The 27664-nt window shown below is 43.3% G+C and overlaps 1 protein-coding gene across 3 annotated transcripts in view; it reads right to left on the reverse strand.

The window, feature by feature from the left end:
• The window catches only part of LOC124612943, a 453322-nt gene extending 427636 nt beyond the window's left edge, over window positions 1-25686 (reverse strand). For all 3 annotated transcript variants that reach the window (XM_047141447.1, XM_047141449.1, XM_047141446.1), the window contains exon 1: window positions 25424-25686. In XM_047141447.1, coding sequence (XP_046997403.1) covers window positions 25424-25613 — 190 coding nt within the window. In that variant the 5' untranslated portion in view covers window positions 25614-25686. The remainder of the gene's footprint in view (window positions 1-25423) is intronic.
• Window positions 25687-27664: the final 1978 nt, after the last annotated feature.

Consider the following 27664-nt stretch of genomic DNA (forward strand, 5'->3'; position numbering starts at 1 on the left):
CAGTAGAAAAATGTCGCCACGGGCTGATGCAAGAAACCTTAGCGAAGGGAAGAAAGCGGAAACTAGCAGCACATATTTTCGCAAGAAGCTACAAGCAGACTCTGCGACCATAGCAAGAATAGCTGGCGGGATGGTAACTCCGCTGACATCACAGAAGCACAGAAGCGGACTGTTACCATCGCGATTTGGGTTTCATTTCCAACCCGACGCCGCGGTGCATCCTTGTTCTACGCGACAAGAACTCATGACTTGGCAATAACGCGGTGGACCCAGGCGGCATAAATACAGACCGTTTTAGCTATGCAGTGTCTGTCACTGCCTGCAGTCAGCTATTGGAGGTACTCCGCTCCTGTCCTCGACCTGAAATGGGAGAACCAGTAGCTACCACTAGACGCCGCCTTCGCTAACTGCGAAACTGCTGGCTCCGTCTAGGCTTGATATCGCTGGGAGTCGAACCAGCAGGGCGGTGGGGGTCGGGGGAGGTCACCTATTGAACAACTTCTACCGACTTTAGTGTGCCAACGTGGGGATGTCCTGGGCCTAAGCAGCTGCAAGCTTGTGCGGGTATCTGCTGATGCTGCTGGCTTGTCTTGGGTGGGAACATTCTACTACTGCAGGCTTTCTCTGCAGGCCACTGCTGTTGAACGCTACGCTGGGATGCTAGTTTCGACTCTGCGTGCTGGAGTGCTTTCCGCACTGAGTCTCGCAGCCACTCCAGCCAACATGACCGACCCGACCGGCAAGATCAGACGAATAAGGTGAGTGCAAAGTGACTTCCCAAGCCAACTCCTGTATAATGTTTTTTGTCAGTCTAGCAGAATGCAGGAGGGCGTTATCGTGGAGTATCGTTACTTCACGCCGTCTTGTTGTCGTTGTTCTAGGAGTGCGTCTACAAGACCTCTCAGTTGTTGACAATAAACGTCAGCAGTGATGGTTACACTTTGGAGAAGCAATTTATAGTACGCCGACCTGTCGCTGTTCCGCCAAATGCGTAACATTATCTTTTGTGGATGCGCGCAGGTTTTTCACGGGGAGTTGCTGCGTTGTTTGGGTTCAGCTATTTCTGTCTTTTCCCTGTGTTAGCATAAAGACACCATTTCTCTTCACAGTAACGATGTAGGATAGGAATTGCCGGTGTAATCCATTGACCCAATTGAGAACGAGGAAGCAGAGATGCATGCAAATGGCAAATCCCTGATTTTTGTGATTTGCTTAGAGCATGCAGTAGCCATGCACCAGATTTTTGAACCTTCCCTATTGCATGGAAATGTCGCACGATGACGGAATGATCACAGTTCATTACATCTGCCAGTTCTCGATTACACTGCTGTGGATGACTGTAGATTAGTGCGTTTAAACGATCTTCATCTACCTTGAAGGTCTTCCTGAACGTAGAGAGTCACTAACATCAAGATGATATTCCTTAAAACGCGAGAACCATTTTCTTGATTTGGTGTGTCCAATGGAATTACCCACATGCAGGACGCAAATGTTCTTGGGTGCCTCTGGTGCTGTCACGACTCTATTGAACACAAACAGAAGAGTACGTCGGAAAAGTTCCACTTTCTCCACTTGGTTCTCCATTTTCTAGCATCCACAGCTCCACTATCTCGAAACGACAAAATGACAGTATGTGAAACAGAATAACGATAGTGAGCTACAAATAAAAAATTACACTCGATAAAGTTAAATAGCAACAGTGAACTACAAATAACAAATGACGATCGATAAATAAACCTATAGCAACCTGAAAACCAACATGCAAAACAAAAACGCTAGGAACTGCTGCACCAACTTAATAAATATAGAACTTAAATAAAAGTTAAAAAGATCGTAGTAGCGAAATCGAACAAGGATTTCGGGATTGCAAAACTTGCACGCTACGCAATCAGCTGCTGGAAAGATTTTGTACTTAACAGCGCTCGTATATCTTCAAATTTTCGGTACTGATTTTTTCGACCTTTTTTTATTGTAGCACTGTCTCGTATTGCTTTAGGTAATTGGTATCCGGGCAGTGATATTCAAATTCTTTTAAATATAAAGTTAATAGAAGAGGGCCAGTCAGTAACGTCTCTTTGTCAGTAGCGAATACGCACGATTTCCGACAATTTTGGTAGTAAAACTGCACGACAAGGACGCGTAAATATGACTGCGTACAGGAGACGCGGCCAAATTCCGCGGTCTCCAGTGTGCGGAGCGGAGGGCGCATCACAGCACGAGAGCGCCGTCAGTCACAGCTGCCGCCACTTCCGCCGGAGCCGAGCCGAGGGCAGCCGGACAGCGCCGAGGGCCGATCGATGGCGCCCGCTGCCAAAGGGCGCCGCGATTTTCCGCGCCACCCACCCAACCACCTGTCGACCGCCAGCCGCGGCAGCTCTTCCACCAGGATTACTCACCTCACAAACATTACTCACGTTGGCAGTTGCTGTCGTGTGCTGTGCGCTTCTGGTTTATCTTTCCATCATTGGTTAGCTGCCGACAGAGGCTGCTGTTGTCGCTGAAACTATGCTATGGCTAGTCACAATCAGTTTTACTTTCATGACTTCGCTATAGCACTCGAGACGAATAGCAGGGTGGTTCTTTGACAAGGCCACGACTTATTTCTTCTTTTCTCTTTTACAAATTGAGCATTTGTTCTGCCATTAATGCCGAGGACGAAGTAAGTAAATCAAGAGCTTTCATTTTTCATCTGTTCTTCTTCCTGTTTTTAAATGGTGAAATTTCCAATATTCTGCATGTCGAAGGTGACAGATACTTGCGCATGCGGGATCTGTAATTACTTTCTATCTCTGTTCTGGTGCGCTTCATTGTAACACGTCTTATTCTTAACGCAGGATGGTAAGGAAAATAACTGCGTATACGGTGTCGAGTGGAGCTACAGAATAACGTCTCGTGGACGCCGGTATAATTTGCAACTAAATAATACCTCGGCTGGGAGATAACTGGGGGAGAGGGAGAGGGTTTTGTTTATAGATGCATCTCGAAGCTGGCGTGAAGTCACGTGACGAAACCATGGAAGGACTGAATATGAATGAGCAGCGGGACTTTTGAGTCCAATCGTAGCGAATACGAGTAGTTCCCTAACCACTCCACCATTTCGTTTGGCCCCACGAACAGAGTACTCCATGAACACACACAGAAACTTGTGTAACAACTGATTCATTATTCGCCAGTGTTGAATCGATCCCGAGCGGACCACGTGTAACTCAGTACTAAAGAAGTTATAAAAAAAGTCGTTTACGAAAAACGTGTAAAATATCTCACAGATATTATGAGAACACTTGAAATATGTTAAGTCGGACTGCCCAAAGAATTCTAATGGTATCAATGTTAATCACCGTGCACTCATGATCAATTGAATTAGGGATACCTACGTAGTAGGATACAGCATTCCCCTCCACCTTGATGATAAAGACGGCGATGCGTTCTGCTATGGACTCTACGAGACACTGAACGTCTTGGAGAGCTGTCCTAAACCATGACTGCCCATCCACAGCTCACGACTCCCCGTAATCTATTTTGTTTACAGGACTGTTGTCAGATGGCCAGAGGTAACAGATAACTATCCTATACTGTACGGACACCGTTATGGGGCAATGGGATGGTGCATTGTTTTATTAAAGGTACAGCTCTCGTGTGGGCTGTGGTATGTAGTAAGCAAATAAATGGATGGATATGGCAGTAAGCTCCTGTATTATCACTACCAGTGAGATACGATGACAATTGTATCATTGACTCCATTTCATCCCACGTACAAAATGCTTCAGGCCAGAAAACCAGCCTGAAAAGAAAATAAGACAAGTGGGGCTGTCTCGATCTATGTGATATTCGACGTGTTCATATCCAGACCATCGACGTGTACCAGCATCTATCACGGCTTTTTTCCACTCATTGAGCACCTGGTGGCGTTGTTCTTGCACTCATAATAATCTTTGTTTTCTGGGACACATGGTAATAATAACTGCATGTTTCTCAAAGGCAGGTTGCAAGTCTTTCAATTGGACGCCACTTCGGCAACTGGCGTGTCTCGAACCTACCTCAGTCATCCAACCGGAGAAACAGGACCTGCAGTGTAATGTGGAGTGTAAACCACTTGTCGTTCCTGGTGACTGCTCACATTGTTGACAGGTGAAGTTTAAATTAAAGACAGACTGAAAATTTCCGTGGTCCGGCCAGGATTCGATCCCGCATTTCCAGTCACGCACCTTAACACTAGACCAAAAGACTCGACTGTGACGTCCAGTGAACAGAGGTACACGTGTATCCCTTTGGAAGTTGTTCTGGATGGTTGCTATTGCATTGTGCTTCTCTAGGTTGTTACAATATGCGATCGTCGACAGTCACCTCACACGTTTATATCCGCAGCAAATGAAGCTAGCGGCATAGGTTTGCACTCGACTGAGGAATTCACGTTACATCCTTAACGTGGTGTCGCTTTTCAGGGCGATTTCTGCACATACTGGGTTGATGTTGTGGTCTTCTGTCCAAAGACTGGTTTGATGCTGCTCTCCACGCTACTCTATCCTGTGCAAGCGTCATCATCTCAGTGTAGATACTGCAACTTACATCTATTTGAACCTGCTACCAAACAGGCTATTCCTTGATGCCTCAGGATGTGTCTTATCGACCGATCCCTTCTTCTAGTCACGTTGCGCATTAAATTATCTTTTTGCACAATTTGGTTCAGTATTTTCTCATTAGATATTCGATCTACCCATCTTATCTTCAGTATTCTTTTGCAGCACCACATTTCAAAAGCTCATTTTCTTGTGTTTTCTGAACTGTTCATCGTCCACGTTTCATTTTCGTACAAGGCTACTCCAGTCAAGTACCTTCAGAACAGATTTGCTAAAACTTAAATTTACATTCTGTGTTAACAGCTTCCTGTTTTCCGTAAGTGTGTACTTACTACTCCCTGTCTGCATTTTATATCCTCTCTACTTGGTTCGTCAGCAGTTACTTTGCTGCCCAAATAGCAGAACTCATTTACTTCTTTCGGTGTCTCATTTTCTATTCTAATACCTTCAGCATCTTCTGATTTAATTCGACTTCGTTCCGTTATCCTTGTTTTACTTTTGTTTATGTTCACGCATATAATCAATCTCTTAATCACGTAATAATCAGGAATCATGGTAAAATGAAAATTTATGTATCGATACATGCTTGCGTGTATCCCAAATGCTATGAATTCAGTGTGATAGGTATGTTAATGTATTGATAAATAAATGATAAGCAGAAGAAAAAATCGAGCTGGTAGTAGTATTATAGTAGCATTTAAGTGAATTATTGATCAGGTAAGAGTGACTTTTTTTTACAATATAGGCCCATATTTATCTCCTCGGTGAATTGAATTTAGCTGTATGGATATTAGACCGTTGTCTACGGCGTGTTTCTGTGCCTAACGTTTCGTCTGCTAATGCAGCAGATATCCTCAGAGGCTATATGACTTCGTTAGTTTATTTTCGAACTCAAACAAGCTCAGTAATCCGACCTTGCCTAGACCACGGCCTGAAGATGAGATGGAACGAGCATGTGACGACTGAGTGAGGGAAAGCGAGTGGTCCATTTCGGTTTATTGGGAGAATTCTAGGAAAGTGTGGATCATCTGTAAAGGAGAGCGCATATATGACGCTAGCGCGACCTATTCTCAAGTATACTAGAGTGTTTTGGATGTGTACCAGGTCGGGTTAAAGGAAGACATCGAAGCAGTTTACAGGAGGGCTGCTAGATGTGTTTCTGGTAGGTTCGAACAACTTGCAAGTGTTACGGACATGCTTTGCGAATAAATGAAAATTCCTGGATGGAAGGCCTCATTCTTTTCGAGGAACACTATTGTGAAAATTTAGGGAACCGGCAGCTGAAGCTGATTGCAGAACGATTCTACTGCCTCCAACACGCATTGCGCGTAGGGAGCACAAAGATAACGTACCAGAAATTAGTGCTCTATTTGCGAGTGGAACAGAAAAGGAAATGAATAGTAGTGGTACGGGATACCTTCCACCACGCGGTAGACTGCGGAACATATATCTGGATGTAGATGTAGGGGAATGCTCATAAGACTAAATTTACAAGGACGACTTTCGTTGCCAGAACTGCACATTGATATCGGAAATCGTGGAAGAGCGCTTAGCCAAAGGAAGTTGTGGCGAGAAGGCTGGCACCTGAGGCTCAGCCGACCACGGTGTCCCAGGGAGGGAGCAGAGCGGAGTAGAGAGAGGGCGGCAGGCAGGCTGGGCATTATTTTGGGCGTCGCGCTGGGAGGGCGCCCAGCCGCCAAAATAAGAGCGGCCCGCGCCGCTAAAAGCGGCCGCGGGGCCTGGCACGCCCCCGCCGCCGCCTCGCAAAGTTCAAGGCGCAGGCACCGCGTTCGCTTCCCGGACAGTGCACTGCCGTGCCGGTTCGCTCGCACGCACCTCACGTCCATATTTTAAGCGAAAACCGAACAGTCCTGATAAGTTACCTCTCGTTTCAACGATGTTAGCATTTTATTTCCCATGTTGTGACTACAACCCACAATTTTCACTTCGTGATCCCAGCTCACGTGTCCTTGTACGATTTACGCCAAATAAAATGTCGTCCAAAGAAGTCTGTTTGGTATCTGCATCTATATACTCGTATAAATGCAATGAGGTGAAAAGGAACTCACAGGATTCAGATGGCGGCAGCATCGTGCACACAACGTATAACATTGACTGATCTGTCATTTGTACTTAGGTGATTCATGTGAAACGTTTGCCGACATGATTATGGCCGCACGACAGGAATTAATAGACTTTTAATGCATTATGGTAGTTGGAGCTGATTGCGTGGTACATTCCATTTCAGAAAGCATTAGGGAATTCAGTATTCCGATATTCAGGGTGTCAAGAACGTGCCGAGAATACCACATTCCGGGCATTACTTCTCATCATTTACAACGTAATGACGGATGGCCTTCAATTAACGACCGAGAGCAGTGACGTTTGCATGGAGTTGTCAGTGCTAACAGAGAACCAACTCTGCGTGAAATAACCGCAGAAATCAATGTTGGTCGTACGACGAACGTATCCATTAGGGCAGTACGACGAAGTTTGGCGTTAATGGGCTATGGCTGCAGACGACTGACGCGGGTGCTTTTACTAACAGCACGACATCGCCTGCAGCCCCCCTCCTAGGCTCGTGACCAAATCGGTTAGATCGAAAACTGGAAAACTGTGGCCTGGTCAGACGGGTCCCGTGACCTGGTCGTGTGGGTCTTGATTTTAGGTGGTAGTAGGTGATGGTTGAGTTCGAGTGGCCGCGCGGAGTGGCCTTGTGGTTAGAGGCGCCATGTCACGAATCGCGCGGACTCTCCCGTGGGAGGTTCGAGTCTTCCCTCGGGCATGGATGCCTGTGTTGTCCTTATCATTTAAGTTAGTTTAAGATAATTTAAGTAGTGTGTAAGTCCAGGGACCGATGACCTCAGTATTTTGGTCCTTTAGGAATTCACACACATTTGAACATTTGATTCCAGTGCGGCGCAAATCCCACGAAGCCATGGACCCAAGTTGTCAACAAGGCACTGTGCAACGTGGTGCTGGCTTAATAATAGTGTGGACTGTGTTTACATGGAATGCACTGGGTCCTCTGGATGTTCGGCTACTTGGAGACCATTTGCAGCCATTCATCGACTGTACATCACTTTCCCAACCAACGTTGGAATTTTTATGAGTGACAATGGACATTTTCGCTGGGCCATAATTCTTCTAGATTGGTTTGAAGAACATTCTGGACAGTTCGAGCGAATGATTTGGCCAACCAGATCGACCGACATGAATACCATCGAACATTTATGGGACACAATCGTGAGGTCACTCCGTACCCAAAATTCAGCACCGGCAACACTTCTGCAAATATGTACGGCCATAGAGGCAGCACGGCTCCATATTTCGGCAAGGGACTTCCAACTACTTGTTGAGTCCACTCCCCGTCGATCTGCTATACTACGTCGTGGAAAAGGAGGTCCGACACGATATTAGGAGTTATTTCATAACTTCTGTCACCTCAGAGTATGCATACTCGAAATCATTGGACAGTGCACGACAGAAGGTACATTGTGCAGATATTATCGATTTTCTGCCTTATTCCTTCGTGTATCGAGTGAAGGAAAAAATTACTATACGTACGTCTCTATATGTGTCCTATTGTCTCTTATCTTATTCACAAGCTCCCTACACGAGATACGCGACAGCGGCAGTGTAATACAGGTTCCCTTACTTTACCCAACCTTGTTTTGCTACGTCGCATTTCTTCAAAGGATTCCCCTTTCAGTTACCGAGACTTTATGTTATACTTCCTGTTAGGCCTGTAGCAGAGTTTGTTTGATGTCTGCTACCACGTCTACTTGATAAGGACTCCCAAAATTGGAACAATGGTCTATAATTGGCTGCACTAGCATGTAGTATGCGATTTCCTTTACAGATGAATTGTGTTTTCTCAAAGCCCTTCCATCAAATCTGACTTTTCCATTCCTGTTCCCTAAAACTGATTTTAGGTGGTCTTGCCATTTCTTATCGTCTCTTAGTATTGCTTCTAAACAATTGTACGATGTGACGTCCTCAAGATGTTCACCACTGATCTAGTAATCAGGAACTATACTTTTCCTCCTATCTATAGGCATTGTCTTCCGTTTATCCACATATAAAGAGAGGTATTATTCATTACACCAAGTAGTAATTCATGAAAATATTTGAGCAAAATCCTTAGGATCGTCCACCGACGACACTTTTCTGTACACATCAGCTTCGACAGCGAATTTGATAAATCGTTTACGCATACTGAAAACATAAGAGGTTTCAACACGGTTCCTTAGGGCACATCCGATGCTGCTTTTGCATAACGTAAATTACTTGTTTCTGTTACTTAAATATTCCTCGAGCAAGTCAAATACTTGCGAAGTTACTCTGTGTGATCGTATTTTGGTAAATAGTAGAAGATGTGCTACAGTGTCGAGCGCCTTTCAGAATTTTAGGAAGATGGGATGTACTTGATTACTTGCATTAATTTTTGGCAAGATGTGCAAGCTGTATTTCACACAAGTGGTTTTTCCTGAAGACACCAAAAAATCAACGCTCTGCAATCAGTGAAATTAGTTTTTTCATAAGTTGCGATACCTCTGTTTTTAGCATGATCGGACAGCAAATTAATACTGCTGCTATTGCAGCAGAGAATTGGTGATATGTAAAACATGGTGAAGTAGAAAGCTTTTCATTATGAAAATATGACAAACAAATTATCTACGAGCTACCTTCAGTGTTGGCTGTGGCTTTTCAGATGTTAGAAGCAACCTTCTGACAGTGCATGGCATTAGTTGTGATCTATTATTCAACATTTGCACTTATGTATCACGTGCGTTTCTGAGTCACGGCAGATTATACGTGCACATTGTTATTTTTACACTTAATTAAAAACTTCATAAGAAAGTTGTATACTTTCACCGCAGATGCTAGAGGCCTGAAAGCAAACGATGCTTATGACCTATTATTATTGTTACGGTTTCCTCTTGCTAAAGGTGTACGAATTTGCGATCATTATCGGCCGTACATTAATAATTAAACTTTCATAGAAAAGAAATTACATAAATAATAAACCAATCAGAATAACATGATAGCCTAGTAATACAACATAAATATATTTAAAACGATAAGTGGGCAAAAACTGTCCAAAATTGTGCAAAGATATGTATATATATATTTTTTTCAAAAGCCTGGCTAACAAAGCCGTTTTGGGCACACACGCTAGCTGTTCCTTAACAACGCCTTTCAAAGGAGTCTGGAAGAAATGTCAATAGCCGCTTCAGAGATCAGAGAGGTGAGACACTTCGGAAAACTTTTAACGGTGTTTAGAGGAAACATTCTGCGTTCGGAGCTGCATATCAGAGAGATTTGGTTACGTTTTTCAACACTGTGTGGTTCTCTGAGAATTAGTGATGGTTCCCACTTCGCTTCACTCATTACATAGCTGTGGAAAATAGTAAAAGAAGAGAATGGAAGCTTTTGAGGCTGGTGTTACAGAGGGCTACTAAAAATTAACGGGCTATACTGATAAGCCAAAACATTATGACCACTGCTAACCGCGACTTTGGATGCCGCATTGTGGCGTTGCGGGCACGTGAGGCGGTAGCAAATGTATGTAAGCGGAGCAGACATGAACGGGGTATCACCCTAGCGAGGATATGGAGAAATACATTGAGATAAGTGACTTTGACAAAGGGCAGATTATTGTTACGCAGAGCCAGAGAACGAATGTCTCGGAAACGGCGAAGCTGCTCGAATGTTTACGTGCTACTGTCATGACCATCTACGGAAAAAGGTAGGACAGTGAAATTACCACTAGGCGCTAAATAGTTGGACGTACGCGACTTTTTATAGAACGTTGTGTTCGGAGTCCTGTCTGCTCTGTAAAGTAGGATAGATGGTGATAGCCGGCCAGGGTGGCCGAGCGGTTCTAGGCGCTACAGTCTGGAACTGCGCGACCGCTACGGTCGCAGGTTCGAATCCTGCCTCGGGCATGGATGTGTGTGACGTCAGGTTAGTTAGGTTTAAGTAGTTCTAAGTTCTAGGGGACTGATGAAAAAAATGGTTCAAATGGCTCTGAGTACTATGGGACAACTTCTGAGGTCATCAGTCCCCTAGAACTTAGAACTACTTAAACCTAACGACATCACACACATCCGTGCCCGAACCAGGATTCGAACCTGCGACCGTAGCGGTCGCACCGTTCCAGACTGTAGCGCGTAGAACCGGTCGGCCACCCCGGCCGGCGGGACTGATGACCTCAAAAGTTAAGTCCCATAGTGCTCAGAGCCATTTGAACCATAGATGGTGATATTTGGCATCTCTGCCGAAAGAGCACAATGCTGGTGAACGCTCAAGTGTTTCGGAGCACACCGTTCTACATACATTGCTGAACATGGAGCTGCACAGCAGATTGCCCCTACGTGTTCACATGTTGACTCAACGACATCGTCAATTACAATTGCAAAGGACACGGGACCACCGGGATTCGACCGGCTCTTCGGGGAATAACATATTTGCTACACTAGGTTGATGGCCTTCACCACAAACGCCGTCAGTGCGCCTCGACGCAGGCTGATGGGAGCTTGGTATCTCCCACGACGGCGATATCTTCTTTCAGCAGTATAATTGTCCGTGTCTCTGAGCCAGAACCGTGCTATAGTAGTCTGAGGAGCATTACAGAGGACTTACGTTGACATCTCGGTGACCAAATTAGCCTGATGTGAATCCTGTGAAATCCTAGGTCACTATCGTGCGCCATCACCCTGTACGCAGATTAGCGGCCCGTTATTTAATGCCACATACCTCCACAAACCTACCAACAAATTGTTGGATCCCTGATTTGCAGACTCAGTGAAGTATTTCGTTCCAAAAACAGACAAAGAAGCTGTTAAGTAGGTGGGCGTAATGTTTTGGCTCATCAGTATATAAGATTAGAACAAAGAAGGTCCTCCGCAGGATAGGTGAGTAACGAATATAAGGAAGACTCTTGACTAGAAAAAAGGTACAGGGTGTTAGGACATGAGTTAAGGCACCATGCCATAATTTCTATGTTATTAAAGGAAGCCATAGAGAGCAAAAACTGTACAGGACGGCAGAGACAGGTGTATATCAAACAAATTATCGAGGACGTTGGGTACTTCTCTGATAAGAAGAGGATGGCACTAGAGAGTAAGTCGTAGCAGGCCGCTTCAAATTAGTCAGAAGGCCGGTGAAAAAAAACCTCTAAATAGGACAACTTTGGTTAACAATACGGACCGAATATACAAAATACTGCTTAGATCACAAGCGAATAACCACCTCATGCCAACGACAATCGATATTTGCGGTACTTGAATTATAATTGTTAACGATCATTTGATTGTGTTGTGTTCCCAATCATAAATGTTTTCATTTTTCTTTTATAAGTCCCTCAGTAGCTAATAAGCAGAAGCCTCGCTGCCTTTCAGCGCTATAACCTAGGTAAACCACTACAGTCAGTCGCATGGATGAGATATCTGGGAGAGAACTTCAAAACACAACAGCAGCTGACGCAACTACATGACTTTTGTACAAGCGAAGTCAGTACCATACTACAGCTACAATTACATTTCTATTTCTCAAATTGCTAGTCTGGACGGAGGGAACTACCACCAGTTCCCCCAATTCCTGTTTCATTCGCCAAGGGTGAGCGACTGTGTCTCCCTATTTCTTTTATTTTATCATAATGATCATTTCACAGGATATATGCGGGAGGGAGCCATATGTTACTTGATTCTTCTCGAAACTGCAATCAGTAAAAACCTCTAGATGATGCACAACTTTTCTCTTGTAGCGTCTGTCACTGTGATTGGATGAGCATTTCGTGTTGCTCTCGCACTAACTAAACATTCTGATACTGCTCTTCTGGAGGTCATCTCTTTCTTTGTCACCTCCTAATCCTTCCTAGTAAGGTTCCCACATTGTTGAGATTGTACAAAACATTCGGTCGTAGATCTTTGGCAGTGTAAACAGGCCCCTGGGTCAATGTGTAGACGCTTTACATATTCACTGGTTTCAATACAGTGTTAACTGAACGGCATCGGTGAAGATGTGTAAGAGAGTCCTACTGTCCTATCTTAACGCGTTTCAGTAGAGCAATCTCCCTCATTCCCTGCCTTTAACTCAGCCACCACAACACAGTCTCGTCGATTGTGATACAGAATCATTTCAAGTGGTCCAAACAGTCACATTGTTTAAGAGACTATCTGCTTGCGATGTAAGTGCCAGCAAAACGACCACTACTTCATAGTTTGTGATTTTTTTGTGTCAAAGGTTGTAGCTATATTAATTGATTTGCATTACTGTCGTGCATCACTGAAACATCAGCCCTATACTAATATCTGCTGTTTCTTTTTGCCCACACACATCAAGCAAGGACTACAACAGTAAAGTTGAGGGAATTATGACACATTCAGTCTGTCAGTACTTCAGAGTCATAACTGTTAATCGGATAAGAGGTGACGAAGATGACACAGTTAAGAAAAGGTATTTACATACGCTGTTTGGTTTCTTATCTTTAGAGCGGGGTATGGGCAAGATAAGTTTTTAATCCTACGAATGTCACTGAAACAAATCAGACGATGTTATATAGGAATAAAATGAGGAAGTATGGCTATTAGACTGCCTGACATGAAAAGCAAACCATCTATAAGGGAGGGAGGAAACGAAATGAAACCTCACAGTTTTGGAGGGTATGTGATGATATTTTAATGATTATAACATTGAATCAAATTCACGAAGAACTTAGCAGTGTGAGGCCACTTATCAGTATGGCGTTCTTGTGTTTCATTGCCTATGAAATATGCGGCTGTGCAGATAGAGATAATCGTTGTTTAAGGTTCAGATATCTTGAACGCAGTCATCGCTTTTTGATCACCTCTCTGCCAAACACACACATACACGCATACATTCTCTCTCTCTCTTTCTCTCTCTCTCTCTTTCTCTCTCTCTCTCTCTCTCTCTCTCTCCAGAATACATGAAAATACAGCGGAAAAATGCGCTAGGGTCAAAAGATCGAGGTGAGCGTGTTTGCCTAAATATCAACCCAATGGGCTCGGTAATGATGGGCTCGTTAATGAGGGAAAGCTTTCTCCCTTGTTTAGTTCTAGCGTACCAAGCTCTCTATTCAGTAAACTGAAGCGTTAACTGTAACATGAAGCAAATATTATAGTGGTTTTACTTTTAACGTAACTTGCTGCTGTTGAAAATACAAGGTAAGGAGATTTCGCTGTGTGGTTATGTTACGAGCCAATCTCAGTAATTAATCAACCAAATGTATAAGGGTTATTCAAACATACACTCTGATCAAGAGACTACACCTGAGATAAAAATTCGTTTTTGTCAGATGCTTACAGTGATAATCATACAGATTTTTAAGCACTTTACGTTAATTGGAACCAAGATGCAGTAAAGATTACTCTACGTAACCCGTGCATTATGTTCGCAGAATGATGGGAAAGATTTGACCAGCTTTCTTATGGGGCTGAAAATACTCTTGTTGTTTATTTCGCAACGAACTAGCTAGAGAGGATGAGTTATGAAATTGAGGAGGATGTCGACAGCAGAATGATAGTTATGCTAACGTGAACAGGGGCGGGTCATAAATACTAACTGTGACGAAAGACGCTACTGAATGTGATGCCACGGAGCGGCGATGACGGCTTCAGGCCCAACTGTGAGCATGCTACAGCCAACCCAATTCCAGATTTACGTCCATGATTTCATGGCAAGATGGTTTGCTGTCGCATTCTGGTTCTGACACAAAACAACACGTGAAATGTTATTTATTGCGCATGTAGTCTTAAGGTGACGCAACAGCAGAACTTTTGACCGATTTTACAGTCTCCTGTTTCAGAGTTACTTTTTAAAAGTCGTGGGATTCCAGTTATGGAATGTTACGGGGGACATATTCCCTCTATTTTTTTCACTGCAGCTCGATTTTGATGATAGATGTAAACGCAGACCTTCTTAAATCAGCGTCAGGGACGTTTTGAGCACGCCATTCGAATTAAAATGCTACTGTTCGGCAAGTAAAATTATAAAACCTGTTACTTCGTTATTTTCATTTTTAACTTCTTGTAAGGACTCAAATTTGTATAGAACGCTCATTGTATCACTTATAGTTTAACACCACTGATCAATACCTACTCTGTGTGAGAGTATAAACATACAACACGAGTAATAACTACGCATAATTATCAAACATCATGACCTGCATCCATCTTTAAAGGGTGTGTTGATTGTACTGCAGTAACCACCTTCGCAAGAAAAAGGTTAATCTACTGGTTCCGTTTGAATGCACACGGACATTGAATATTTTGGACGAGATTATATCCATTAAGGTAGAAATAACATGTATAGGACTGCAAACGTTTGAAATAATCGAAAATACCATATAAGTAAACCAAAACAAGCCAGTAGGATTTTCATCGTTCACCAAATGGCTTTTTAATTTATTAGGCACATGTCACGCGGACTTGCACCATTTGAGGGCGCGTAACTGAATAAAGCTTCAACGTAACTCCAACATCCCGTAAGTTACAAAGAAAAGTTTCAATATGGAACACACAAATTAGAAAGGATCAATAACTCACATCTTATCCGACACAGGGATCGCGGAGGCCACAAAATATTGAAATCTGATAGGTTATCCTAGGTTTACCCATTGGACTATTTAAAGTACGTTGTGTTATGTACCAATTTGTCTGTCATTCAACACATGAGTATCTTTTGAGATCAGCAGCAGCCAAAGACACTACAATATGTCGCTGATCTCCATCAGTTGTTATACTCTATTGTTTGTCATAAATAACCGAGATTTGTAACCGACGTCGCTAAAGTACGATAATGCGAGTGCGGTCGATCTGGAGGTATTAGTTTCAATCCTGGCGGGGGAAGAAATTTCCATGTCCGTCTATGTGCTTAAATGGATTAAATTCTGAATCTCTGCGCAGTTTGTAATTGAATTCAGATGTGTATTTATGAGAAATATCTGTCGGGTGCTGATGACAATTTCGGCATCCCTCTTGATGCTTTTCAAAAGGGGTACTCTATATAAACAACCGCTTTTTCTCTCCCTTCTGTTAATTGCATATTCGTCCATAACACAAACAGAACATCGCAGTCCACAAGAACTTATCACAGTAATTCAGACGATATAGATTCACACATGTCACTTCATTGACGCATCGGAGGTCGTGATGGAAGTCATCTCTCTAACTATCTCCTTCCAAAGAAACCAGTGCAGAATACCCATCTTGACCCCGACAGTGTGATCTGCGAGTGCGTTTAGCTTTGATTTGTCACATACAGAAATTAATCTAAAATTTAGATTATCTGGTGACACTTTAAAAGCTTTTGTTTTTTAACTTTTATAATATAAATATGAATCATTGTAACAAAAGTATCTTGCTGTTATTTTATTTTAATATTTTCATTAATTTTAGATGAGTAATGCCCATTGAGTTTTACGTAAATGATGTGAAAATGTTTCATTTATTTATTCTTCTATCCAGTTATTCTTGAATTTGTAAATGGCAATTTAGTATACTAGAATATCCTACATATTAAATCAGATATAGTACCAAATGCAGTCGAATAACATATTGGCTGTGAAGTCTTCTGATTTAATTTTTGTATTTAAAAAACGTGACAGTGCTTCGTCCATGGTGACGTCCTATAGTTTCCCATTGTCATTACACTGTCACGTCGCCTCTCTTTATTTGCCTGAGCATCTCTACCACATCAGTCATAATGGTGTTATTGTCAACAGGATTTAGATACTGACGCAGTAGAAGACAAAGAGAATGTGAGAATGAAACGACTGGAAACCAACTCAGGTCAATGGCGGGATTTAATCTGCAGCACCGGTGATCTCATCCGAAATACCGTGCGTAACCCTCTCTGCCTGCGTCCTTAACGTCCCGTCATTTTTACTTTCTTCACATCGACATTTTTAATAACTAGAAGTTGCTGAATCGGCATTAAAGTTTATGGTAAGTGCTAATTTACGTTTCGTGCATTACTTTTTACTGCTAACGAAGACGCCGAGTATAAAGGGGAAAGTTTAAGAGACTGAATTTTTGCAGTGAAATCACAAATGAGCACCAGACCCTCCTGATTCATGTTTCATGTGTTCTAATCTTGACGTAAAACATTTGATCGAAACGCCATATCCGATTCCTTTCTCAGTTCTCTCCTACAGAGGCAATACTGCATCCATGCCCGAAACCATTAAGCTTAAAATACCACCTACAAATATAATAAAATGTATTTATTTGTATGTATTCACAATTAATTCTGGTTCCTGTCATTCCTTCAACGTTTATGTTGTTCTCTCAGCTAGCAATTTGAAAAAAAGAAGGAGCAGGGGAGACAGCCTTGTGGGACACCGCTTGTTTTCATTATTACATCAGTGTCGCGACTGATGTATGATTCGAATATTATTTACAGTTTTGATGTGACACAAAAAGAGCTTGTCTTTTTTAGTTTTACAGTACAAATTTTGTACAATATAAGTCACTAAAGCGTATTAACTCGAGTTGTCATTAGTGGGTTGTCATCTTGTGTTCTTTGAAATATCATTAAAACATTCGAATTCAAAACTGTCACCTGGCTCGGTCACAGGAATATACAGGGTATTAAAAGATATTTGAGAGGTGGCAATATGGACAAAAAAAGTTTCCAGTAAACATGGGCTCCAAAATTCATACTTTAAGAACTAAGAGCATTTGTTCTTCTTCACTACCGTTAAAAACCTCTCTTCTACTGCAAGCTCTTTGTTATTACGAACAACCTAAAGAATGCAGTAAACAAATGAGGACACATTCCTCTGTGGTTGTCCATGGGCACAGCATGCAGTAAGCATCTGTTAGTGTTGCTACTGTTAACTGTATTCACAGTTTTGGGTAAGCGCAGCGCACACATTAGCTGTAATGGAACCATTTGTGTTCTGACAAGTTCTGAAATGCTTTTACATTCAACTTTTACCTTTGCATGTACCAGAATAATGGAGCCTGTTATTCCACACGGGAAATGGCGGAAGATGCTTCCATTTGCCAGACCATGATAAAATATCATGTCTGCCATTTCCCATGCTGTACCCTGGGACAATAACATAGGAATATGCTTCGTTTGTTCACTGAATTCTGTAGGTTGTTCGCAATAGCAAAGAGCTAGCAGTAGAAGAGATGCGTTTCACAGAAGAGATGGAAAAGTGCTCATAACTCTTAACGTATGCATTTTAGAGCCCATGTTTACAGGACAATTTTTGCTTCCATACTACCACCTCAAAACCATTGGAATATTTTTAACACCCTGTATATTACATTATTGTGAACTATGTTGATGACCAAACGCTGCTGTTGAATGCCTCCCACAGTTACTTAATCCTGGAAAAATATGTCAACTGAATGAACTTGAGTTTACACATTATGTACGCACTAGAGAAAAATCTTGGACCAATGAACTAGCGGTCGGCTGGTCCCGGCGTAGGTCCGAGTCCTCCCACGGGCATGGGTGTGTGTGTTTGTCCTTAAGATACCTGTAATTTAGGTTAAGTAGTGTGTAAGCTTAGGGACTGATGACCTTAGCAGTTAAGTCCCATAAGATTTCACACACATTTGAACTAGTGGCTGATGAATTTACTGCAGACACTTCCGGAAAAGTTACAGCCTGACCATGCATCACTTCATTGATAAACAGACAGTAAGATCTTTAAAGGAGAAGAGAAAACTGCCGGTTTGAGTAACCGAACGTACTTATTTACTACTAAGTAAAATATTTGTGATTTAAGACGTCGGAAAACAGCCACTTACAGAACAATTCAAAGCGTGGAAAATGAAGTATAGTACAATAGCTTGTGCTTTATTGACCACTACCTGTCGGTTGACTGCTGCTTGATGGTTCATGACAAACTTTGCATCAATTTGGAAAACTTGAAGAAACGTGCTGACAGGTGTATGATACTGAACGCGTGCTTTAGAGTGACGCAGAGTAAAAGTCTGTACCATACAGAACTGTATCCACTCCTATTAACCTGTTGCATTCTTCCGGCTGAGACAAAGAAGGGAAGGTGAGGTGGAAAGGTCGCAAGCCTAACTGTATCAATTTCGTCATTGCCATTGGAAAAAATAATATCTCTTTGAACTTCTTGTAACCCAGTGACCTATGTCATCTATTCCACATATTAGCAAGAACAGGTCAATAAGTACCCATACTTGTTCGGAGTAGTCTGTTGCCAGTAACTATGACGCGAAGTAAAGGACTGAACTTGTGTGTGAATTATCTGTAGAGCAGGATTTCTCAGACTATGTTCCGCGGGAACTGGATAAGTGCCTATCGAAAAACTACTCATAACATGGCGTTTTTTCGGCATTGTAACGATACTAATTATTTTTTAACTTTTTAAGGTTTCTGTATTTTAGTTATAATTTAAAATTGAAGTAATCACTTAATAAAAAACGTTTTTATAATTTTTTTGAAATTTTATTAACCTTCAATGTAAACAATGTGTTCCATCAAAGCACTAAGATTCTCAAACTGTTCGTCAGTGGAAAAGCTCGGGAACCCCTGCTCTAGAGTGAGAGGTATACATACCAATACCTTGTGCTAATATCTTTTATTAAAGTCTGGGACTAGCACGGAGGATTTTGGGGTTCTGAGGCAGCAAGTGTCATTTGTTGTTCGTACTGTTGCTTGTGAAAGGAACGTATCTGACTGGCATCGAAGTCGTTCAAAGTATCAATTATGGCTTTATGTACAAGGTGATAATTATTGAACTGTATGAATAAAACGTAAATTTGTTAGAAACTACGGCGTGTACACGCTTTATTCAACATGTAAACGTCACTACAGATATTCGGATTTAGGTTATGACATGTTCGATACGCCTGCCATCATTGGCGATGACGTGGCGCAGACGATTTTCAAAATTCTGCATGACCCACTGAAGTATCGGAATATCGATGTTGTCGATGACCGCCTCAGTGGCTGTTTTCAGTTCAGTAAAGGTTTTGAGGTTATTGCTTGTCTTTAATATAGCCCACAAAAAGAGTCGCATGTGTTCAGATCCGGAGAATATGGCGGCCAGTGGAGGCTCATGCCAGTGTCCTCTGGGTACCCCAGAACCAGAATGCGATCCCTAGAGTGCTCTTCCAGGACATCAAACACTCTCCTGCTTCGATGGTGTCGAGCTCCGTCTTGCATGAGCCACATCATGTCGAAATCAGATTCACTTTGGATAATTGGGATAAAATCATCTTCCAACATCTTCACGTACTGTTCGGTAGTCACCGTGCCATCAAAGAATATCGCACAGATTATTCCGTGACTGGACGTTACACACCACACAGTCATCCGTTAAGGATGAAGAGACTTCTCGATCGCGAAATGCGGGTTCTCCGTCCCACAAATGCGCCTATTTTGCTTATTGACGCACGTGTCCGAATGCAACTGAGCTTCGTCGCTAAACCAAACCATACATGCGCATACTAATTTCCATCATGCCCCGCGGCCAACCGTGCACTTTGAACGTCTTAACGCAAACCGTTCAGAAGTTATGACGATTTTATTTCATATAATTCAATAATTGTCACCCTGTATGAAACATCATTAGCCCCAAACGCAAAAGATCACCCCAAATAAAGACGAGCTTGTAGACTGAAGGTTTCTATCTACAGGTCTGTAAATTATCAGTATACCAGCAAGCACTGCCGTTGTTATTCTTTTGTAGCTTACATTTACAACAGAAGTGTATGACTATTAATTGTTGTGCAAGTATTTGTGTAAAAAAACTGTGTTTGAGTTTCTCGTTTTTTTCGCAGTTGTAATGGTGACACTTTACTTGACTGTCTCTTTTGGGATATTTAAATTCGAGAGTACTAGCAGAATAATGTCATGCCGTAAAGGAAATAATGTCATATACACAGGAAAGATGCCACAGAAAATTTGTGTTTAATGAGTTAGTTTTATATGGTTAAGCAGCATTCGAAACCATTTATTGTTTTTGCATTTCTATACGTGGCATGAAAGATCGCAGCAATAGAGTCGTTCCATTTTCTTTCTGAAGAGAAATAGTTGGGCCCATACGTTGCCGTACTGTCGTTTTCTGGGTTGTTCGAGACACGTTCTTATGCTTTCTTCAGCATAGAGATGTCGATCTCTTGTCCAATCTTCGTGAATCTCGGCAAGTACTCTGTTTCAACGATGTTCAAAGAAACAAAACATGCATTCCTAAACATGCCTGTCCTCTATTCGATCTTCATGATTGATGCTGCATTATAATTGGAAGTGACCAGCGGTGGCATTTATTACTTGAAAAGATGGGAATCTGCTGTTTGATTACTAAGAAAATCATTGCAAACTCATACTGTTATAAGCATTAATGAACTTGGAAATTTGCTGCACAAATTAATTATCACGATACTGCATACACACTCTATGCGGTGCAAATATCAACTGGGCGCTATGAAGGAAGTAACATTAATCGTTTACTACACAATTGGTAAGGGAACTTGCATTTTTTTCTTTTTCAACAGTCTTGCGCTAAAACTTCGACACTGCAGAAATCTGCCTCTGTTGTCACACCAGCCACTCGCCTCCGAGTGAACCAAGCAGAGCTGCAGTGATGTTGAGATATAGCGGCCGCCTTGTCCTTCCTCAGGAGCCGGCAAATAATCAAGCAGTTCTAGCGGCGGACGACCGTATCTGCGTGCCAGCCTTTGTTTGTGTGCAAGAAACCAGAAAAACATCTATTTTATCACTTGTTATTTTTAGTGGTAGTAGGAGGAGGAGATCGCTAAACCCTGGTAGAAGAGGCCATTCTTCTTTGGAGGTACAGACGGTGGATATTACAACACCGCTTGGAGGGCCGTGCGATGACACGATGACAGAACGGTTTATTGGGAAAGATTTCAGTGCGTCTCGTTTTCTGCGTCGACGCGATCTTTTCAGCACAGATTTGTAGAATTTGTAAGCTATGACGTCCAACAAAGAAAAATGGTAAAGGTTCTTGATATGGTTAGTCATAGTACTGCATGGGGATTTGACATGATTTAGAAAATGATGTAGCATTTGTCTATGTACGTGTATAACTCGGGGAACTTATTTTAATTCCGCATTGCTAGCTTGCGCCCGACAACGGTATCTACATAGTATCTGAGCGCACAGAGATGGACACTTTAAGAGGACACTCAGTTGTCCAGTTTTAAAAGCTCTCATTACTTGTGGATTTCGGTATCAGTTGCGCACTGTTCATAACTTGGTTAGTGTTAATATAATTGCTGAAGAAATTAAACTTTCCAGAACCAGAAACAGTTGATTACAAAGCGAGTCTGCTGCTTCTCACCTGCCGTCACGTAAAGATGGGTTAAGACTATCACGAACATATTCAGCCCATTGTATGTGACTGACACACAGGAAAACTATTCTGCTCTATGCACTGAACATATTTTGCACGACCTAAAATCTCCACAACTTACCAGTTAGATGTATCACGCAGTCTCCTGAGCATTGGTATGGGGGAGTCGTTTAAAGTGTGTTGGAGCCCGCTTTTGCGACATTGAACTGGAAACGTAATACAAGGATACGGAATACGAGTGTCGAATTTTAACACTTGAGTAGAAATGAGGTCAGTACCTCCACCCCTCGAAAATTTTCTGCGTCCTGTTTCGTAATGACAAATAACCACATAGCATCTTGGTTGAATTTATTGAATTTACATATGTTAGAAGCAGGCACACCTGTGTTGAAGTGTAATTTTTATGTAACCTACAGGTTATTGCGGTCCTTGGAAATATGGAACTCATCTCAAAGTGAAGAGAGAACAAACACTGTCAGTTGTCTGTGCATTGACCATTCTGATGACAGTGACTGACTTCGGATGAGGTACTGCAACTTATAAAGTGAAAGTCAGATTTTTGCGACTGATGCTTCTTTTCGCGAATATTATCAAAATATGTCTTTTATCGAATAATTTGAGATACAACATATTGGCAATTATAAACAGAGAGATTTTGTACTTGGCGATTAAAAGTATTTTTTATGGTAGATTTGAGAAAGAGCTCTCTTGCTGGGGATATTACTGGAGTACTGCGAAGAATATTCACTAAGTGGTAAAGGATAATTATAAATAATATACTATTAACCGCATTCGGTTCATAGCAAGTTTGGAGTGATACGGATTCAATTCAAAATTCGATTATAGCGATCGCCCATTGTTTTTTTCACATATAAGATTTCGACATCTGCATTTCTACGCCGCAAGGAACATATAGTGTGTGATGTAAGGTACATAATTGACTAAAATCACTTTCCCAATCCGTCTCACCGTTGGTACCCAGGAAGAACGATCGTCGGTACACCTTTGTACAATCTCAAATTTGTCGGATTTTTCAGTCGTTGTCGTTAATGTAGATGCATGAAGGAAAACATGAAGTTGACTCGTACTGAAAGGTAATCTATCATAATTTAAGGTTCCCAGCGAAGCACATTGCGCCTCTTGTGACAGCTGCCAACAGAGATCATCAGTAGCTTTCTGCAGCACCTTTGAATCCCGTATATTGATTTTTATTAATCTAATATGAAAATTAGCCGGGACAGACGGAATGGTTTGAAATTTCATTGAATTTCAAGCAACAGGACTTTGCCAGCAGTTACTTTAGGAAAGAAGAGAAAATGTGTGTCTCTTAATCCTCAAGATTTTAGGTCATTTTGCATGTTTATTTACTAGCTATTATTGTTAGCTCTATAGCAAAGTATTAACCACGGAATTGACTTTATTACCACCGTTATTTCGATTGGGACTGTATTCCGGGCAACATAACATAACTCAAGAATGAATCACTACCACTTTCTACCCTTCCTATCTACTCTTTCTAGCATTCTCCCAGACATCCCTTACAATTTCAACAAATATTGTGACACGTATTTTACAGTTCACATACTCTGTTTCAGGGAACGTACCCAACAACTTGCAGCATTATTAGCAAATGGAACTTAAGCCGTACCTTTGGCAATATGTTCTCACGATTAGGCCATTGAAATTGAATCTGCCAGGGACATCTCTGAATATTTTTTTATCGGAATTTGGATCCAGCAGACAGCAGGCGTCTGCCTGAGGAATGGATGGTGTGACTTGGGTTGTTTCTCGACACAAGGAACGGCGAAAGCGCAGCGACTGTTCGAAATGCCAGTCGGTACTCGAGACCCACGGCTACGCTTTTAGCGAGATGGGGCGGCGCAGGCGCAGGCGAGGAATAAATATAGCTTGCGAGCGGTTGCCTTCCCGGTCGGCGGCGGCGCTGAATTACCGCACGTCCGTGCCCGTGCGTCTCCGCACAACACCGCTGTTAATTAACGCGTCGCCGCACCTGCCCACCGTATATTTAGAAATTGCCGCTGCACTTTTCAAGCGGCCATTCACTTCGCACCGCGCTTCCGCCGGCGCGCAGCGTCTCCAGTCTGTGAATCTGCGGGACGAAAGTCTGGCCTGGTCTAAACTCAGTTTTTGGCAGTGCACGCGGAGAGTTTCTTGAGCTGCTTCCAAGCGAGTGCCGCCCTTGTAACCCAACACCACAGACTATTTCATGACGTCTCCCTAACGGGCGCTGAATGACGCGCTCGCTACACGAGATTCTGTCTGGTACAGTGATTCCAGTGGCGCCTCCTGGAACCCTGTCACTTTATCAAAATGTTTCCAGCACCCTATACGAAACCCAACAAAAATCGCTACGGCAAAGCGATGTTTTCCGTTTTATGACACGTGCTCAGAATCACCGGACTATTCAGATTAAAAAAGATTTCACGACTGTTTTCAGAAACGAGTAAAACAATGAAGATACTTTCTAAATCTTCCGGTTACATCATATCCATCCATCTTACAACAGGAACCTACTTTGGGATCCGCTGTTGGTTCTTGGTACTCTAAAAAATATTACATACCGGAATATTAGTTGCCCACTATTTGTGAAGTGATTGAAGTCTTGCGTTTAGCTTAACTTTAGCCATCTATGTCTTTCGTATAGCGCTTAGCATGAATTATTCACGACACGTTGTGTGGTATTTCGAATTTCTGTTGTTACTACCGCTGTGGAATACTGCTCCAGTAGATTACGATGACCACTGTACATTGCGATGCACTAACATCCGCAATGGGGAACGAAAATCACCCATGACTTCTCAACGCCGTAGTAGCGGACTTGGAGATGGCTAAGGTTGACCCCTTTGTGGCGATAAACAGCGGTCAGTACGCGATATGGCGTTTGAAAATGCTTGTAGATAGTGAAACTGTAAGAAGTTTACGTGTCGTTTCTAACAAGTTATGAAATATTTGTAGTGTTATACATATTTCAATTCTCTCTTTTATGCACTTCTCACTAACTCCATCCTACAAACCGCAGTAAATGGCTGAATAACGTAATGAAAGCACAAGATGGTGTTTTACTCCCACTCACTAGATAACTATCACTGACTGCTGAAAAACCTAATGCTAGTTACGTCTTAAACGATGAGGGGTACCAAATGAAGCTGCTTCTGTGGTGGACCCCGATCGTACCTACACACACCACTGGAGTCACTTACAGCGACCTGTTGCTTGTCTCTCTATTGAGTTCATTGGTCGCGGCTTATTCACCATCACTGTACTTTAGTTATCGGTCTATCAGAGGAATAACACTAAGAAATGATGGTATCGATCCTCATCTACGGGAGTAACCTCAGTTAGGTAAACGGGAATCGACATCGGCGCAGAGTATTCCGCTACTTCTCGTTCGGCGTCTCATTACCGTATTGGACGGCTTCTGTAAAGGCGAGAGGCACGTAACACACAGACACATGAAAAAAGGAGCGAGCAGGGCGCAGGTGGCACTTACACCAGAACACTGCCACAAAGTCCTTCTCGTTGAGGATGCGCTCAAGCTGCTTGGCCGTGACCTCCTCGATGACGGCGGCCGCTTCAGCGTCCTTGCTGGGCGCGGATGCCTTCTTAGCGGCGCGGGCGCCGGGGAACGCCGCGGCCGCCAGAAGGGCGAGCAGTAGCAGCCGCACGCTGCCGCCTGCCATGGCTGATGGCTGCTCCTCGCACTGAGCCCCGCTCTGCTGTGTGCGCGCAGCCCTCCCTCGAGAGCGGCTCTGGCGCGGCTCGGCGGCGGCGCGCTGCACCCGCCGAGCCAGGGGCGCCACCGGCGGCGCCGAGCTTAGGACCGTCCGCGCGGGGGCGCGCCGCCTCCCCCAGCCACTGGCCCGCCGCGCTCCAGGCCGCTGACGTACTCCACACGTTCCACGCAGTGGACAGGACACGGGAGAGTATCTCCATAAAAACATCTCGGGAAGGTTACAAAACAAGGTACGCTGCTTGAAACTGCACACAACAGGAAATGTCCGAGACTTCTTTGGCAGGCATGAGAATGAAATAAGACCACTGGCCTTCATATTCGCTAAACGGAAAACCAGTAAAGAAATTGCGGCCTGTGTTAGGGAAGAAAGCTATCAGTCTCCTCTGGCATCTCACAAAGAATTAAAGTAGATCATTTGTTAGCTTCTAACCCTTGGTGTTACTTTTCCCCCAACTGTGGCTTCCACCCCTACCCTCAGAGAAGTAATTTCTTATCTCCAGAAAATTTCTCCTACCACCAAGGCCGCGAGATCCTTGGACTTCTCGTAATACTGCAGGTGTTCGTGTCTAAACTTGCTATACGAATGTACTGGGACAGGGAAGAAACAGTTAACAGAATTTTAACATAAATTATAAAAAAAGCACTCCATCGTCACGTCTAAAGTGGCCCATCGGGACCATCCGACCGCCGCGTCATCCTCAGTTGAGGATGCGGATAGGAGGGGCATGTGGTCAGCACACCGCTCTCCCGGTCGTTATGATGGTTTTCTTTGACCGGAGCCGCTACTATTCGGTCGAGTTGCTCCTCAATTGGCATCACGACGCTGAGTGCATCCCGAAAAATGGCTGCTGGATGGTTCAAAATGGCTCTGAGCACTACGGGACTCAACTGCTGTGGTTATCAGTCCCCTAGAACTTAGAACTACTTAAACCTAACTAACCTAAGGACATCACACACATCCATGCCCGAGGCAGGATTCGAACCTGCGACCATAGCAGTCGCACGGTTCCGGACTGCGCGCCTAGAACCGCGAGACCACCGCGATGGCTGGATGGTCACCCGTCCAAGTGCCCGCCACGCCCAACAGCGCTTAACTTCGGTAATCTCACGGGAACCGGTGTATCCACTGCGGCAAGGCCGTTGCCTTATATAAATTATATACCAGCGGGAAAAACTCTTATCGAAGAACAAAAAATGCGAATATATTCCTGTTTATTTAAAAGACTGACTGAAAATTTCGGTACCAGCTGCCTCATTTACCTTCTTCAGCACATTTAAAAATTTTCCCAAAAATTTTGCTATTCGAACAGATTTGCGCTTTTTTTTACATGCAACGTACTTCACACTCCCACGAGCTTCCCTAATTGTAGCTCACTCACACCCACTACTCCATCGCTGTAAGTCGCTCACACCCATTGATTCCCTGTAGCCGTTTCTCTCTCATTCAGCCAAAATCATAGTCCCTCTGTCATTATCTCCGTTGTAACAGCCATAGCCCACTTCAAATGGCTCTGAGCACTATGGGACTTAACAGCTGAGGTCATGAGTCCCGCCGGCCAGGGTGGCCTGCGGTTCTAGGCACTACAGTCTGGAACCGCGTGACCGCTACGGTCGCAGGTTCGAATCCTGCCTCGGGCATGGACGTGTGTGATGTCCTTGGGTTAGTTAGGTTTAAGTAGTTCTAGCCGCGCGGGATTAGCCGAGCGGTCTAGGGCGCTGCAGTCATGGACTGTGCGGCTGGTTCCGGCGGAGGTTCGAGTCCTCCCTCGGGCATGGGTGTGTGTGTTTGCCCTTAGGATAATTTAGATTAAGTAGTGTGTAACCTTAGGGACTGATGACCTTAGCAGTTAAGTCCCATAAGATTTCATACACATTTGAACATTTTGAAGTAGTTCTAAGTTCTAGGGGACTGATGACCACAGATGTTAAGTCCGATAGTGCTCAGAGCCATTTGAACCATTTTTTTCATCAGTCCCCTAGAACTGAGAACTACTTAAA

This window comes from Schistocerca americana, chromosome 4, assembly GCF_021461395.2.
Source record: "Schistocerca americana isolate TAMUIC-IGC-003095 chromosome 4, iqSchAmer2.1, whole genome shotgun sequence".
In the NCBI taxonomy this organism is placed as follows: Eukaryota; Metazoa; Arthropoda; class Insecta; order Orthoptera; family Acrididae; genus Schistocerca; species Schistocerca americana.